The sequence below is a fragment of the Pimephales promelas genome, chromosome 2 (genome assembly GCF_988280905.1).
Source record: "Pimephales promelas chromosome 2, fPimPro1.hap1.1, whole genome shotgun sequence".
In the NCBI taxonomy this organism is placed as follows: Eukaryota; Metazoa; Chordata; class Actinopteri; order Cypriniformes; family Leuciscidae; genus Pimephales; species Pimephales promelas.
Window position 1 is genome coordinate 1,129,074 of NC_142770.1, and position 18,427 is coordinate 1,147,500.

At 41.9% G+C, this 18,427-nt stretch overlaps 1 protein-coding gene across 4 annotated transcripts in view; it reads right to left on the minus strand.

The window, feature by feature from the left end:
• Positions 1 to 11,686: 11,686 nt before the first annotated feature.
• impact (impact RWD domain protein) overlaps positions 11,687 to 18,427 on the minus strand; it is a 45,570-nt gene continuing 38,829 nt past the window's right edge. For all 4 annotated transcript variants that reach the window (XM_039684379.2, XM_039684376.2, XM_089133466.1 and 1 more), the window contains one exon: positions 11,687 to 11,942. In XM_039684379.2, coding sequence (XP_039540313.2) covers positions 11,883 to 11,942 — 60 coding nt within the window. In that variant the 3' untranslated portion in view covers positions 11,687 to 11,882. The remainder of the gene's footprint in view (positions 11,943 to 18,427) is intronic.

Consider the following 18,427-nt stretch of genomic DNA (forward strand, 5'->3'; position numbering starts at 1 on the left):
AAATACTACTCCTGAAAAACTTGCTTTTCTACGGCATTAAGCCTCAAATGGCTTTATTTATATAAAGAAACCAAACATATGCTTTGTATTGTAATAGTAAAACTAAAAATGAATACAATAGAAGGAAAACACTTAAGATAAACTGAAACTGTAAAGAAAAGAGCATCTTAAGCTCAGAATAACGTAAGTGGACTTTTATTTTGTAATTGCGCCTATGAACGATTACGTAATTGTGATCGCAATTACAAATTCGATGAACTGTGCAGGCTTAGTGTATTTGCTCTGCTTGAATAGTTGTTTCACAGTTGTTCACACAATCCATCTTGAATTGAGGCATTTTTTCGGGTCCATTAAGCTTAAAATGATTTTAGATTATTATCTTGTTTTAAGAATGTTTAGACAGTCAGTATTAAGTCTTGTTTGCCCTTTTTTAATTATTCTTATTTTTAATTGTCATTATTAAATAACCCTGCAGATCTGTTTGATTGTCTTTGGAACAAGACATTTTGGAAAATTGGTCATTTGGACTCTAAAAACTTTTGTCATTCCTGTTTTAAAATATCTCATTTTAAGGTTATACTATGAGTAAATTCTCACTAAGACTGGCTTCGAGTGATGAAGTTGAAAAGCTAGTGTACTGTACGTTGGCCAGGGGTTTCAGAACCACGGACAGCAACTAACCCTTATTTTCTCCAAAACTTCCCCATATCCAGTGTTTACCTACTAAAAAGAGAAGCATTTAATCTGGTGCTCTTCACGTGTCTTTTTGAGTACTTAAAAATTAAAATTTCCAGCTTAGAACGCTCTTGAAGTTTGATCTCTTTTCAAAGACGACCCTTGGCAGATTATTGCTGACGTGAAAATAATTAATTAATAAATAAAAAGTGAACTTACAGAATTTTATTTCACTCGATTCCAATTGAAAACAAAAAAAAAAACCCAAATGTTATTTTTTTTCCGGTCAAAAATGACCGAAGAGCACCAGGGGGTAACAGAAGAAAAACATGAATGCATCTGCCAGCCAAACCATGACGTTAAAGCATTTCAAATAAACCCCCTAATTACACTTAAGTTTTTAAATTGCACATTATGTTCAGTACGCCTCCTAAACACTCCATGGTAAGAAACAATCCTTAATTACCCTTGCTGTCAGAGATGTGGTCTTCTCTTCCTGCGTGAGTCATTTGCCCATTGACACAAAACACAACTCTAGCCCTGAGCTCCTTCTCAGCTGTGCACCAGACGATAGCAGTTTCTCTCACACACACACACACACATGTCCACGACATTACTGAAATAATGGGGCATTTGTGAAATACAAAAGCAGCACTGCATGGTGCAGCTCCCTTAGCTGCCATTAGTTCTAGCAGTTGTGTGGTTCAGTTCCTCTAAAACCCTTCTAAACGTGCCATTTTTCTTTAATTATATCGTGATTATTAACACCAAGGCTCTTGACCTGGGATTTCGTGTCTATAGTCCCAAACAGCGATACCAAGAGGGTCACTTGAAAGGCCGGGTAGCGATTCAAGTGTGGCTTTAAAAAGTGCAGTGAAATAAATGTATAAATCATGTAAATGGAGGAACTCTGATACACAAGAACACAAGAATAGCTTTGTCTTTTCAATCTTTCATTACAGATTAATGTAAATGATCATTCAGGTCGTTCCCAATCTGTTTCCATAGAAGTAGTCTTTTTTTGTATGTTTTTTATCCATACAATGAAATTTGATGGCTTATTTTGAAGAATGTTGGTAACCAAACCCATTTGGTCAGCCAAAATATGACGTTAAAAGTATAGACCATTTTGCAAGAACAACACAGTCCAGAAACACTTCCTGTTTCAGTTTGTAACCGTTTTCTTTATTTCACATGTAAAGAAAACATCTTAAAGATGTTTGTTTAACTTTTTGATTCAGTTTTATATGTTCTGTTGGTTGTATTTTATCCAGCTTTTATGTAGTGTTAAAAAAGTGAAACAGGAAGTGCTTCTGGACCAGTGTTGTTTACATCTTGCAAAATGGTCTATAGTTCAACCAAAAAATGAAAATGGTGTCAGTAATGACTCTCCCTCATTTTCTTCAACCCTGCGAGACTTTCGTTCATCTTTGGGACAAATTAAGATATTTTTGATTAAATCTGAGAGCTGGATCACTCCTCCATAGGCTTCTATTGTAATTTAAACTTTCAGGCACAGAAAGTTATTAAAGACATCGTTAAAATAGTCCGAGTGACTACAGCGGCTCAACCTTAAGTTTATCAAGCGACGTTCTGTTTTTTTGCTAGTGAGTTGTGGTATTGAAAGGGTGATAGTCTTGTTTCAGGTCGTCATGTTGCCAATAAGCAGCGATTTCAGACATTAAAGCATTTGGACTTGCAACACAAAAAGAAGATAACATGAAAATGAAAATGAAGTCCCTTTTATAGCAATCAAGTTCTTGGTTGCTTTATTCTCGTAGTATCGGTGGTCTTCCTAAGGCTCAAAGCGAGAGCTACAACTCATTTCTATGGGGATCTGCTCTCTCACCTTGTAAAGAAGTAGGAGAGACTCTTATAAAGCAAGCCTTCTGATGTTTGATCTGAAGAGATGAAGAGCCCTGACCCTCGTTTGAACAAACAACAACGGCCGTCTCCCAAACCCACTTCAGACCAGAAAACAGCATGAATTTCCATTCTGCTCCTCGGGGTCTCGGCGGAGGACAGCTAATGTTCTGATTTGATTTCTCCCACGATTAATATTATTCATTGATACTGTTGTCAGCTAGTACACAAAAGCCAGGAGTTTCTTATCCTCCATGCAAATTAGCCACTTTCATGAAATGCTAATGGCTCTCTCGTGAGGTTTATGTTTGGAGGGATATTATCCAGTCAAGTAGAGTCCCGAAGTTCAATATTGCATTTACTCTTGCATCAAACAGACGATTAGCATGTCGGAGATCGACTTAAAAACTACCGGGATAAACCATGGTACTTTCTAATGGATTATTTGATGTCAAATTTGACTGGAGTTTCCCTTTGGGCAAACTAATATAAAAGACTAGTCAAATCTGCTGAAACACAGTATTGCATTGTCAAGTCTGCTGTTCAATTATTTGTACCAAATATTGAAATCCAAGTCGACTTAATCCTTGCATTTCACCATAGAGTATTTATCCGTCAAACTTGGCATGTTGGACTTATTTCTAGCCAAATATAGTGCAGTTCTTCACTTGGGGCCAAATTCACCAACAGCTCATGCCAGATCAAACCCTCTTATGGTGTTAAACTACTGTCAGGATTTACTAAAGACACGCAGTCAAAAATTAGCACTGAAAAGGCATGGAAAGGGTTATTATTGTGGCTGATTTTATTGCATATGCGTTTGTAGGAGTTTCCCTTTACTGATGAAATATTAATGCGAGGAGAGTATTTAAATGAATCACACTAAGTGGCAGTGTTGTAGTCGAGACCAGCTCACTTGAGTCCGAATCGAGACCGAGACCAAAGAGAGTCGAGTCCGAGTCGAGACCGAGACCAAAGAGAGTCGAGTCCGAGTCGAGACCGAGACCAAAGAGAGTCGAGTCCGAGTCGAGACCGAGACCATAGAGAGTCGAGTCCAAGTCGAGACCGAGACCATAGAGAGTCGAGTCTGAGTCGAGACCGAGACCATAGAGAGTCGAGTCCAAGTCGAGACCAAAGAGGGTCGAGTCTGAGTCGAGACCGAAACCATAGAGGGTTGAGTCCGAGTCGAGACCGAGACCAAAGAGAGTCGAGTCCGAGTCGTGACCGAGACCAAAGACAGTCGAGTCCAAGTCGAGACTGAGACCAAAGAGAGTCGAGTCCGAGTCGAGACCGAGACCAAAGAGAGTCGAGTCCGAGTCGTGACCGAGACCAAAGACAGTCGAGTCCAAGTCGAGACTGAGACCAAAGAGAGTCGAGTCCGAGTCGAGACCGAGACCAAAGACAGTCGAGTCCAATTCGAGACCGAGACCAAAGAGAGTCGAGTCCAATTCGAGACCGAGACCAAAGAGAGTCGAGTCCGAGTCGTGACCGAGACCAAAGACAGTCGAGTCCAAGTCGAGACTGAGACCAAAGAGAGTCGAGTCCGAGTCGAGACCGAGACCAAAGAGAGTCGAGTCCGAGTCGAGACCGAGACCAAAAAGAGTCGAGTCCGAGTCGAGACCGAGACCAAAAAGAGTCGAGTCCGAGTCGAGACCGAGACCAAAAAGAGTCGAGTCCAAGTCGTGACCGAGACCAAAGACAGTCGAGTCCAAGTCGAGACCGAGGCCAAAGAGAGTCGAGTCCGAGTCGAGACCGAGACCAAAGACAGTCGAGTCCAAGTCGAGACCGAGACCAAAGACAGTCGAGTCGAGACCGAGACAAAAGAGAGTCGAGTCCGAGTCGAGACTCAGACCAAAGAGAGTCGAGTCCGAGACCAAAGACAGTCGAGTCGAGACCGAGACCAAAGACAGTCGAGTCCAAGTCGAGACCGAGACCAAAGAGAGTCGAGTCCGAGTCGAGACAGAGACCAAAAAGAGTCGAGTCCGAGTCGAGACCGAGACCAAAAAGAGTCGAGTCCAAGTCGTGACCGAGACCAAAGACAGTCGAGTCCAAGTCGAGACCGAGACCAAAGAGAGTCGAGTCCGAGTCGAGGCCGAGACCAAAGACAGTCGAGTCCAAGTCGAGACCGAGACCAAAGACAGTCGAGTCGAGACCGAGACAAAAGAGAGTCGAGTCCGAGTCGAGACTCAGACCAAAGAGAGTCAAGTCCGAGACCAAAGACAGTCGAGTCGAGACCGAGACCGAGACCAAAGACAGTCGAGTTGAGACCGAGACCAAAGAGAGTCGAGTCCGAGTCATGACCGAGACCAAAGACAGTCGAGTCCAAGTCGAGACCGAGACCAAAGAGAGTCGAGTCCGAGTCGAGACCGAGACCAAAGAGAGTCGAGTCCGAGTCGAGACCGAGACCAAAAAGAGTCGAGTTAAAGTCGAGACCGAGACCAAAGAGAGTCGAGTCCGAGTCGAGACCGAGACCAAAGACAGTCGAGTCCAAGTCGAGACAGAGACCAAAGACAGTCGAGTCGAGACCGAGACAAAAGAGAGTCGAGTCCGAGTCGAGACTCAGACCAAAGAGAGTCGAGTCCGAGACCAAAGACAGTCGAGTCGAGACCGAGACCAAAGAGAGTCGAGTCCGAGTCGAGTCCGAGACCATAGAGAGTCGAGTCCAAGTCGAGACTGAGACCAGAGAGGTTGGAAAACCTAAGATATCAGACTTAAAGATATCTTCATGAATATGTAAAATATTTGATGGTAACAATAAAATTAGCACCATACTCGAACAGTAAACCAAATATACCATGGAATCATGTACACTGTAATGGTAAAAAGGCCACACAGTGGTGTAGGAAATTTTATTATGATTATTACTTACAATTGTTACAATCAGTAAGTGCTCTTTCACATAACATTACTGTACATGAAGTCTGTGTGGCTCTTATATGCAAACTGAATTATGGATGATAAGGCAGACATTTTCATCGTTGAGCTAGAGGCTCCACATCACATCTGACCTGGGTCCTGCTGCATTTGCGTGCCGCGAACATTATAGTCTCAAGTCATGCGCACTTGCGCACAAGAAAGTCAGCAATCATTGGACGTTTCAATCAAACAACAATTTAAATAAATATGGCATATTTTGAATGGGACTCGAGTGGACTCGGGAATAAGTCCGAGTCCCGACTCCCAATTTGTTCGAGTACGAGTCAATTCCGAGTCAAAATGCACACGAGTCCATGACAAGACCGAGTCCGTTAAAATATGGACTCGAGTCCGAGTCTCGAGTGCACAACACTGCTAAGTAGTTTGCTCTCGTCAATGCAGTGTTTCCGCCATTATTTACCACCCAAAAAAGCTAACTGGTAGATTGTGTTGGTCATAATGACTGAGAAATGATCTGACTGCGTTCTTTAATTTGCATGTCGTCAGTAGATCAAGAGCTGTACTTTCGACTCACATCCTCGCTTGTATGGGATTAAAGCGCTTTCAAGTTAATTTGCCGTTTAGTAAATCTGGCCCTTAGGATGTTAAACGAGGCCCACAATAAAAGATGTTAGTAAAATACAGATGAGACGCGCGAGCACATGGCAAGTTGGTTTAGTCAATTGAAGAAGCATCAAAGCACAACATGGTGTAGAGTTATCTGGAGAGAAGCTTGATTCCTTGCCAGAAACTGAGTTGTCCTTTGTGGAAACAGTTTTCATATTCACTCTGGACCAAATAAAAGGCACTCGTTAATCAGGGCAAAGATGTCGTGCCAAACAGGCCCTGAGCAAGGTTTGCATTCCCTTATACATAGCAAACATGTCAAAGCAAAAGCATTTAGCAATGCCCCTCGAGTCGAAGCAAGCAGCTGAATCTGAAAGGGATGGGTCAAAAGGTGTATTAATATTCATTGAAAAGAAATGGTAGAACACAGGGAGAGAGAGAGAGAGAGGGGGATGATGAAAGAATAGTCCAGAGAAACAGGCATGAGGATGAAAGTGAGCAGAGTACGAGTAGGGTTGTAGAGGCGGGATGTCGAAGACCCAAGGGTATTTAAGAGAATGATGTGTGTGTGTCTTGGAGACACAAGAGGCAAGACTTCAAAAATCACTTGAGCACCTTTTCTAAATGCCTCATTCCCACGGAAGAATTCACCGATCGCAAACCATTCTGAGTATACTGGGCTGTGCGACCGCATCGCTGCTGGGGATCCGCCAAAACGCATTTCTTTTGTTCGTCGATGCTCATTGTAAAAACATTTTTCACTTTCATTTCCTTCTCTCTGGGCCTCGAGTGAGTTCACATAGTCTTACAGCGCTGTTACACTGAGCAAACTCACTCGAGGAAATGAATAGATTAATAAAATCGTTATTTTTGTTTGTTTTTCTGCGCACAGAAAGTATTGATAAACTTAAAGGATAATTCTGGTATTTAACACCTATTTTGTTAGGTGTCTATTTTGTAGTTTGTTTTGAATGAAATAGAGTGGTGGACTTATAAATATTGACATTGGGTCCTGTCGCGACTTTTTGACTATTTTAGAATCGCCTGTGACGGCGTTAGACTGGGTATCTATCAGTGATGCGCGGGTTGATCCGAAATGGGTCACCCGCGGTTACCCGCAGTTACGGGTCATCCAAAAATGTTTTTAATGATATTCTGGTCACGGTCGGTCGGGTCGTTTGAAAAAAGATGCCAATTAAACATTTGTATTAATATAGTAGCCTACTAGACACAATTTTTGATGAACTATACAGCCCTACACATTGTTGGCTGAATAACTGGCACGAAGATAACACACAAGCTCAGTCTAAACAGTTCTCGGTTCTGTACTGGTGATTCAAGAACCGCTGTCCCTGTGCGTTCGGTACTGTTTCGAACGATTCAGTTCGATTTAGTGTACTGGTTCGACCGGTTCACTAAAAAGAACCGGTTCAAAAGAACGATTCGTTCACGAACCGGCCATGTCTATGATCACTACAGTCTGCAGAGATGGCGGCAAGAGAAAAGGTGAAGACTGGGGAGTGGAAGCTCCGCAAATACACAAATAGAAAGAGTAAAAGTGTGGGAGACATTTGCTGAAATAATGAAAGATGATGACTGGCTTTGCCTTTGTTATGTGTAGGCCTACGTCTTCTTGCGATGCTGTGTCGTTACACGTCTATGGCCCAATAACGCTCCGATGAGCATTTACTACTTTTAAAAAATGCGGTCAGGAAATGTCGGGTACAATATTTTTTTACTTTTTTTGGCGGTCCGAGTTGCGGGCGGGTAGTTGAAAACGTCGGTCGGTTGCGGGTTGTTTATACATTGACCCGCGCATCACTGGTATCTATGGGCATGCACAAACATGTCCATTAGGGGTGTAACGATACACGTATTCGTATTGAAGCGTTAGGCGTTCGGTTTTCGGTACGCATTGAACCGTTCGGTTAATTTTTCCTGCCGACCAACATTTTGTTATTCAAATGTAGGCGCATCGCGCGTGGCAAGCGTGTTCATAATGTAAGAGACGCTGGCGTGACCACAACATTGCCCAACATCAAATGGCAAATCTAATGTAAGTGGAAACGAAACTGAGCTGTGTGGTTGTCTGGTTGACGGACCGTTTATCAGTTTGGACCAATGCAGCGCGAGCCGATCTTGATCAGCACTGTTACTACACAGCCAAATCCAGTAAAGAAAACATTTGAATTCGACACTGAAGTTAACATAGCTGCGGGATCTAGTGAGAAACATTCACATTTCTGTGTTATTAACGGATCAAACAGTGCTGACGTGGAAACCAGGAAGAAACATTGTGCCATGAATGAACTATCCAGTGTCCACAGATCAGCAACATCACCAATGATTTACTGTATAACCCCAGATAGCAAACTGACATTGAATATGACATCGAAACAACGTTGATCTGACATTGTTTTGCTCATCGAATTAACGTTGAATCAACGTCAGACGCGTCATTCTTTCAAAACTAACGGAAAATCAACTTGAAATCAACGCGTTGTTTCAACGTTATGAAAGCAAACCAATTTTCGATTTTCATTTAGCTTTGAAGAATGCCGCGTCTGACGTTGGTTCAGCGTTAATTCGATGAGCAAAATCAACGTTGTTTCAATGTCATGAGAGACGTCGTTTCCACGTTGATTCAATGTCAGTTTGCTGTCTGGGACACTACTATCTGTAAGTTTGGCAGGAATACTAGGCTATAATGCTTTCAAGTAACATCACGTCGGTTTTTTATTTATCAATACAATTGCTGCCTTCAAATGTTAGCCTGAACTAAAATAAAGCTTTGTTTTAACTACTACAATATTACATTTCATTTTGTCCAAGGAGCTGTTTTGTTTTATATAAGTGTAGTTCCATCATTGCTCTAAGTTAAAAAAATATCATACTTTATGATGTTGGTTCTAATAAAAATATAGGCTAATTAAAAAAAATTAAATCAAAGAAATATCTCTGCCATTTCTTTCTTTTTGCTGTATTTGAAACGTACCGAACCGAACCGTGACACAAGTGTATCGTATCGAACCGAACCGTGAATTTTGTGAATCGTTACACCCCTAATGTCCATGAAACAACCCTTAACGTTCATTTTGAGTGGTTGGTGGTGTTCGTTGATGTTCTGAAACAAGTAGCGTAGCGAAATACCGTTTCTGTCGTGTTTTATTTGTCATTTTTTAAAATCGCATTGTCTACTGGAGGACTCAGTGCTCGTTGACATTACTGCGCTAGGTTAGCTAACGGAAACAGAAAGGGGTCTGTTTACATTTGGTTGTAGTCTTTTCGCTCGGTTCTCCGTCTTGCCATATTCGACTGTGTCTGACTTTTTTTACGGTGCGCTAGACACCGTGTCCGTACAGCGTCCTGGTTGTCGCCATCAAGTGGTCGGGAGTGTGCTAACGCTTCAGACTCAAATATCGACCGCAAGTTTATACGCGGTTGAGGTATCTGAATAAATAGTTCCACAATAGCAAACAACACGGATTGAAAGCGTACATAGCGCCGATATATTTGTTTTTAATCATCAACGAACACCACCAACCACTCGGTGAGTTGCACAGTTTTGAAAATAAACGTTAAAGGGTTAGTTGACCCAAAAATGAAAATTCTGTCAGTATTTACTCACCCTCATGTTGTTCCAACCCCGTAAGACCTTCGTTCATCTTCGGAACACGAATTAAGATATTTAAGATATTAAGATCACTCCTGCATACTAGTCCATAGGCTTCTTGAGGGAATGACTCTTGCTGGCATCGAAAAGTCATTAAAGACATCGTTAAAATAGTCCAAGTGACTACAGTGGCTCAATCTTAACTTTATCAAACGACGAGAACACTTTTTGTGCGTAAAAACAAACAAAAATAACGACTTTATTTAAACTATTCACTTCCTTCTCCATGGGCCTGTAGTCAGTTAACGTAGTGTGATTGCGTAAAGCTACGTCACACGTAGGCTCACTATTGGCCGACGCTGGTCATGTGTGTGATGCGTACAATAACAGAAGCTTATGCTATTAAACTAGTAACCTGACTCCCGCAGAGGGAGAAATAAACCAATAGTTGAAATAAAGTCGTTATTTTTGTTGTTTTTTGCGCACAAAAAGTATTCTCGTCGTTTGATAAAGTTAAGATTGAGCCACTGTAGTCACTTGGACTATTTTAACGATGTCTTTAATGACTTTTCAAGGCCATCAAGTCATTCCCTGAAGAAGCCTATGGACTAGTATGCATTAGCGATCTTAATATCTTAAATATCTTAATTTGTGTACCGAAGATGAACGAAGGTCTTACGGGGTTGGAACAACATGAGGGTGAGGAAATACTGACAGAATTTTCATTTGTGGGTGAACGAACCCTTTAAGGGTTGTCTTAAGGACATGCCCATAGACAGCCAGTCTAACGCAGTCACAGGCGATTCTAAAAAAGTCAAAAAGTCGAGGACCCAATGTCAAAATTTCTAAGTCCACCACTCTATTTCATTCAAAACAAACTACAAAATAGACTCAAGGTGTTAAATACCGCAATTATCCTTTAAGGTTGAGTCACTGTAGTCACTCTGACTATTTTAACAAAGTCTTTAAAGGAGAACTCTGGTCAATTTTAACATTGAGCTCATTTTTTTGTACATTTGGAGTGCTGTCAGTACAGGCAAAAACGACAAAAATCGGTGTGTTATCGTCTTTTAAAATCTGCACCCTGTTGACTTCAATGGGGCATATCCTAAACATGCTTTTAGCCTCTTAAAATCCTTGATGTGTCATTACGAGTGCACAGCCATGTGAGTGGTGTCATTAAGAGTGACCACGGTCAATCTGACTGCAGTAGATGTGAAAGATAATAAAAACGATGTTAATTCAGCCAGCTCACATAACTGTATTTACTTCCTGTTTTCGGTCGAAGCCCACAGTAGTCGATTGTCGAGTTCACGCATGTGATCATTGGTGAATATCATCTTAAAGGTTTGAGGTTTGAGATGATATTCACCAATGATCGCGCGCATGAACTCGACAATCGATTACTGTGGGCTTCGACTGAAAACTGGAATTTGTGTCCTGAAGATGAACAAAAGTCTTACAGGGTTGAACAACATGAGGGATGAAATCATTCAGGGATGCTAGAACACAAACCAACAAGTTTCTTTCAGAGACACGCCACCAAACCTCTCTGCAAGTGCCTCCAATTAGAACTTAGTATTCATTTGGGTCTCCCATCTGTTTAATAGGACGTCGAGCGCCAAAGCCATCAAGTTATCCTCACATGAGCTCATTAAGGACGATTAGCATGCGAGTCGTAGCGTAGAAACTCACCAGGTGGCGGTGGACTCTTGGCCTGCAAACTTCGATATTCAGTATTCAAAAGGTTAAGCATGAGTGCAAACACTGAATTAGAGAGCGTCAAGAGATTAAATAGACTGTCATAATGGACGTTTGACAATCAAACCACTTTCAGGGTGTTTCGCGTTGACGTTTGGGGTAAAAAAAAACGGGATTACGCCCACGGAAAAAGCTTAAATTGCTTTTGTCAGGCTTTATCAAATTACATTATTAGAACACCATTGAACTGGAGAAAGGGTCAAAGGTCGCTGATGAATGTCAGGGGTATTTATTACCCGTTTCACACTCGTTTGTCCTTGTGACTTCAGGAAACTCTCATTTGCAAATCAATTTGTGATTCATAAAAATCTTTATTCATAAGACAAAAGCACAGAGCACTTAGTGTGACATAATTCGTAGCAACAGAGCATTAAACTCAATTGCTCACACAAACCAGGCTGTTTAACACATCACTATTATAGAAGTTCATTATGAATTGTATTAGTCTGAAACCAGTTTCCAGTCTTTATCTGGGCCGGTTGGGGGTTCACTTTGCCTTCTTGCCCTTAGACCTTTTGTTCTTCCCTCCAGCTTTGGATGTTTCCTCCTGATAGAGAAAAATAAAACATAAAAGAGAAGTAATAAAAGCTGTGTATAAAGAAAATCTGAAATGAATCTGAGAAACCATATATATAAAAAAAATATTTAGCATTTAGCTATAATGCAGTATTTTTTTCTATTATTTATTTTTGGGGGCAAAAAATTAGCATACCATTTATTTATTAGTAATTTAACTGATATTTCTTTAAACTGTTGGTAACACTTAGCAATAAGGTTCATTAGTTAACATGAACTAAGAATAGACAATACTTATACAGCATTTATTAATCTTAGTTCATTTTAATTTCAACATTTCCTTTTCATGGGTGACGTGAGCATCATTTTAATGTTGACTAATGAACCTTATTGTAAAGTGTTGCCAAATATCACTTCATATGGGCATCACATAAAAAAGTGCCAGTGTAGATATAAAGTACAGAGCCCCCCTAGTCCTACTTTGGCAAAAAAAATTAATTATAACTATCTCGTGGCCTCGAGATAGTAACTCGTTGCCTCAAGATAGTAACTCTTGGCCTCAAGATAGTAACTCGTGGCCTCGAGATAGTAACTCGTTGCCTCAAGATAGTAACTCTTGGCCTCAAGATAGTAACTCGTGGCCTCGAGATAGTAACTCGTTGCCTCGAGATAGTAACTCGTGGCCTCAAGATACTAACTCGTGGCCTCAAGATAGTAACTCGTGGCCTCAAGATACTAACTCGTGGCCTCAAGATAGTAACTCGTGGCCTCAAGATAGTAACTCTTGGCCTCAAGATAGTAACTCGTGGCCTCAAGATACTAACTCGTGGCCTCAAGATAGTAACTCGTGGCCTCAAGATACTAACTCGTGGCCTCAAGATAGTAACTCGTGGTCTCAAGATAGTAACTCGTGGCCTCAAGATAGTAACTCGTGGCCTCAAGATAGTAACTCGTGGCCTCAAGATAGTAACTCGTGGCCTCAAGATAGTAACTCGTGGCCTCAAGATAGTAACTCGTGGCCTCAAGATAGTAACTCGTGGCCTCAAGATAGTAACTCTTGGCCTCAAGATAGTAACTCGTGGCCTCGAGATAGTAACTCGTTGCCTCAAGATAGTAACTCTTGGCCTCAAGATAGTAACTCGTGGCCTCGAGATAGTAACTCGTTGCCTCGAGATAGTAACTCGTGGCCTCAAGATACTAACTCGTGGCCTCAAGATAGTAACTCGTGGCCTCAAGATACTAACTCGTGGCCTCAAGATAGTAACTCGTGGCCTCAAGATAGTAACTCTTGGCCTCAAGATAGTAACTCGTGGCCTCAAGATACTAACTCGTGGCCTCAAGATAGTAACTCGTGGCCTCAAGATACTAACTCGTGGCCTCAAGATAGTAACTCGTGGTCTCAAGATAGTAACTCGTGGCCTCAAGATAGTAACTCGTGGCCTCAAGATAGTAACTCGTGGCCTCAAGATAGTAACTCGTGGCCTCAAGATAGTAACTCGTGGCCTCAAGATAGTAACTCGTGGCCTCAAGATAGTAACTCGTGGCCTCAAGATAGTAACTGGTGGCCTCAAGATAGTAACTCGTGGCCTCAAGATAGTAACTCGTGGCCTCAAGATAGTAAACTCGTGGCCTCAAGATAGTAACTCGTGGCCTCAAGATAGTAACTCGTGGCCTCAAGATAGTAACTCGTGGCCTCAAGATACTAACTCGTGGCCTCAAGATAGTAACTCGTGGCCTCAAGATAGTAACTCGTGGCCTCAAGATAGTAACTCGTGGCCTCAAGATAGTAACTCGTGGCCTCAAGATAGTAACTCGTGGCCTCAAGATAGTAACTCGTGGCCTCAAGATAGTAACTCGTGGCCTCAAGATAGTAACTCGTGGCCTCAAGATAATAACTCGTTGCCTCAAGATAGTAACTCGTGGCCTCAAGATAGTAAACTCGTGGCCTCGAGATAGTAACTCGTGGCCTCGAGATAGTAACTCGTGGCCTCGAGATAGTAACTCGTGGCCTCGAGATAGTAACTCGTGGCCTCGAGATAGTAACTCGTGGCCTCGAGATAGTAACTCGTGGCCTCAAGATAGTAACTCGTGGCCTCAAGATAGTAACTCGTGGCCTCAAGATAGTAACTCGTGGCCTCAAGATACTAACTCGTGGCCTCAAGATAGTAACTCGTGGCCTCAAGATAGTAACTCGTGGCCTCAAGATAGTAACTCGTGGCCTCAAGATACTAACTCGTGGCCTCAAGATAGTAACTCGTGGCCTCAAGATAGTAACTCGTGGCCTCAAGATAGTAACTCGTGGCCTCAAGATAGTAACTCGTGGCCTCAAGATAGTAACTCGTGGCCTCAAGATAGTAACTCGTGGCCTCAAGATAGTAACTCGTGGCCTCAAGATAATAACTCGTGGCCTCAAGATAGTAACTCGTGGCCTCAAGATAGTAACTCGTGGCCTCAAGATAGTAACTCTTGGCCTCAAGATAGTAACTCGTTGCCTCAAGATAGTAACTCGTGGCCTCAAGATAGTAAACTCGTGGCCTCAAGATAGTAACTCGTGGCCTCAAGATAGTAACTCGTGGCCTCAAGATAGTAACTCGTGGCCTCAAGATACTAACTCGTGGCCTCAAGATAGTAACTCGTGGCCTCAAGATAGTAACTCGTGGCCTCAAGATAGTAAACTCGTGGCCTCAAGATAGTAACTCGTGGCCTCAAGATAGTAACTCGTGGCCTCAAGATAATAACTCGTGGCCTCAAGATAGTAACTCGTGGCCTCAAGATAGTAACTCGTGGCCTCAAGATAGTAACTCGTGGCCTCAAGATAGTAACTCGTGGCCTCAAGATAGTAACTCGTGGCCTCAAGATAGTAACTCTTGGCCTCAAGATAGTAACTCGTTGCCTCAAGATACTAACTCGTGGCCTCAAGATAGTAACTCGTTGCCTCAAGATACTAACTCGTGGTCTCAAGATAGTAACTCGTGGCCTCAAGATAGTAACTCGTGGCCTCAAGATAGTAACTCGTGGCCTCAAGATAGTAACTCGTGGCCTCAAGATAGTAACTCGTGGCCTCAAGATAGTAACTCGTGGCCTCAAGATAATAACTCGTGGCCTCAAGATAGTAACTCGTGGCCTCAAGATAGTAACTCGTGGCCTCAAGATAGTAACTCGTGGCCTCAAGATAGTAACTCGTGGCCTTAAGATAGTAACTCGTGGCCTCAAGATAGTAACTCGTGGCCTCAAGATAGTAACTCGTGGCCTCAAGATAATAACTCGTGGCCTCAAGATAGTAACTCGTGGCCTCAAGATAATAACTCGTGGCCTCAAGATAGTAACTCGTGGCCTCAAGATAGTAACTCGTGGCCTCAAGATAGTAACTCGTGGCCTCAAGATAGTAACTCGTGGCCTCAAGATAGTAACTCGTGGCCTCAAGATAGTAACTCGTGGCCTCAAGATAGTAAAAGATAGTAACTCGTGGCCTCAAGATAGTAACTCGTGGTCTCAAGATAGTAACTCGTGGCCTCAAGATAGTAACTCGTGGCCTCAAGATAGTAACTCGTGGCCTCAAGATAGTAACTCGTGGCCTCAAGATAGTAACTCGTGGCCTCAAGATAGTAACTCGTGGCCTCAAGATAGTAACTCGTGGCCTCAAGATAGTAACTCGTGGCCTCAAGATAGTAACTCGTGGCCTCAAGATAATAACTCGTGGCCTCAAGATAGTAACTCGTGGCCTCAAGATAATAACTCGTGGCCTCAAGATAGTAACTCGTGGCCTCAAGATAGTAACTCGTGGCCTCAAGATAGTAACTCGTGGCCTCAAGATAGTAACTCGTGGCCTCAAGATAGTAACTCGTGGCCTCAAGATAGTAACTCGTGGCCTCAAGATAGTAACTCGTGGCCTCAAGATAGTAACTCGTGGTCTCAAGATAGTAACTCGTGGCCTCAAGATAGTAACTCGTGGCCTCAAGATAGTAACTCGTGGCCTCAAGATAGTAACTCGTGGCCTCAAGATAGTAACTCGTGGCCTCAAGATAGTAACTCGTGGCCTCAAGATAGTAACTCGTGGCCTCAAGATAGTAACTCGTGGCCTCAAGATAGTAACTCGTGGCCTCAAGATAGTAACTCGTTGCCTCAAGATAGTAACTCGTGGTCTCAAGATAGTAACTCGTGGCCTCAAGATAGTAACTCGTGGCCTCAAGATAGTAACTCGTGGCCTCAAGATAGTAACTCGTGGCCTCAAGATAGTAACTCGTGGCCTCAAGATAGTAACTCGTGGCCTCAAGATACAAACTCGTGGCCTCAAGATACTAACTCGTTGCCTCAAGATACAAACTCGTGGCCTCAAGATACAAACTCGTTGCCTCAAGATTAATAATTAATTTTTTTTGCCAAAGTGGGGCTAGGGGGGCTCCGAAATACAGTATCTGAGATTAGCTGTCATTGTTTCTGAAGCGAGTCTTGATGAACATCTATTTGATTAAATAATATCTAAGGTAATTAAACAATCAAACATTCATGTAGAAGATGTTACTTGACTAAACTGAAGGGTCTGACATAAAAACGTGCACGTTTTAACATGGCCAGGGGGAGAAACACCTTCACAAAAGTACAAATGTCCATGAAAAGAAACGATTTCCAGCCCGTAATCAGATCCAGTGAACAACTAGCGGTTCTCACAGAAGTTTTCAATTTCATTCATTCGAGGTATAAATTTGCAAATACGAGGGTGAAATTTTGCATTGCTGATGCAATATAAAGCAACTGTGCCACAAATAATGGCATTGTCACTTTGACCAATTCATCCGCAACATGTGCGAGTGTAAATCTTGTCAACTTGCTCCCACTGCTTTCTTATGTAAATTGCGTCTCCAGGGACCCAATAGCGTCCAAATAAATGAGTGTATTTTTCCGGCTCCACACGTGACGTCTCCGGCTCCGCTCTCCGATGGTGTCATTATGCATTGTATGTTAATTACTGCGGGGCCGCGGTGGACAACACAATGATCAGGCGGCTCAAACTGTGAAGATAACACAACATTCATCCTCACACTGGAAGAACAGCGTGACGTATCCCAGCCTGACTCATGCAAAGCGTCAGAAAATCAATGTTCACAATCACATGCATTACTCTGAAACTACAAATCTCCATTTTACAAGAATCACAAAGACGGATTCTTGCATTCTTTTTGAAGACAAAATGTGGGCGATGCGATGAAGAATACAGTCAAACCCCAAGATTATTCAGACACCAGATATCATTTTTTGCTAGTGTGTTCAGGACACTATAGTTCATTTATGTAAGTGTGGAGAGCAAAATAATGTGACATTATACCCAAAAATTCTTCAAACAGTGACTACCAGTGAAATAAGGGTTTCTGTAATTGCTACACACACACTGAACAACAAGAAGCATTGCTTTGTCACTGGTTGAGCTAAACTGGTATCATCTAATTGTGTAGTTCAATTTAACAGCTGACAGATATTCAACATAATTCATGTGTCAAAAATCTGCCAAATATCCACTTGAGTTCTTGGCATGTTTTATCACCATTTTCTAAACTATAGCGAATAAACTGCCATAATGTGAGAAATGTTGAAGCTGTCTGAATACATGTTGGTTTGACTGTACAGGATGCACACAATTGAGTTTTTGAACTTGTACAGATGAACCGATGCATTCTCTACGGTTAGTGTTGCATGGAGAATTCCTCTGTTGGCTAATGCATTTAAGCAGTGGTTCGACTCTACATTCACTTACTGGTCTAGGTCTAGAGTGGAATAAGAAAAACAAATTAACCAAAAGCTCAAATTACAGTAATTAAGATTTTTATTTACAAAAGACACCCTAGTCTTTAATAGGCATGTTGGTTGTAATGGGCTATCTGGTGGTGCACTGTGTTGTGAACCTTTTTTCTTCTAAAGTGTAGGAAGACTTGGTGATATCTTCAGCAGGATTCTTTATTTGGTAGCTGCAATCACCGTCAAGTGTGAATAAAGCAGTAAATATTGTAGTTTATATACCTTTCAAGGGGGAGGGATTACATAGAGGTGGAGACACTCTGAAACAAAGCATGTAAATGAAGTACAGACTCGTTTCCGGAAATTCCCCAGTCCTGATCTCAACAGTGTCATGTATAGATGGTGGTCCAATCAGCTGATTCCTTCACATTATCAGTTTAAATACTACATGCACAGTTTAAATACTATTTTATTGGAACCTAACTAAACGTTTAATACATTTTCAACTGCAAACAATGCTTTTCTTAGTGTTTTCATCTAGTTTCTGGTCCTAATATCTAAGCATTCTTAAATCAAGAAGCATTTAATAGATGAGTAAAATGACATAAGAAATTCCATCCTGTATTCCGATAAATCTCTTTCCTTGTTTTCAATTTCAATTAAGATGATGGCTCTTACCCCATTGGCAGATACATAAGTTTGCTTGCTTTAAGCAAAAAGTCACTCAATTTAGTTTTTTATTATTATCAGAAAACAAGATAGAATATATTATGTAATTTTACTCAT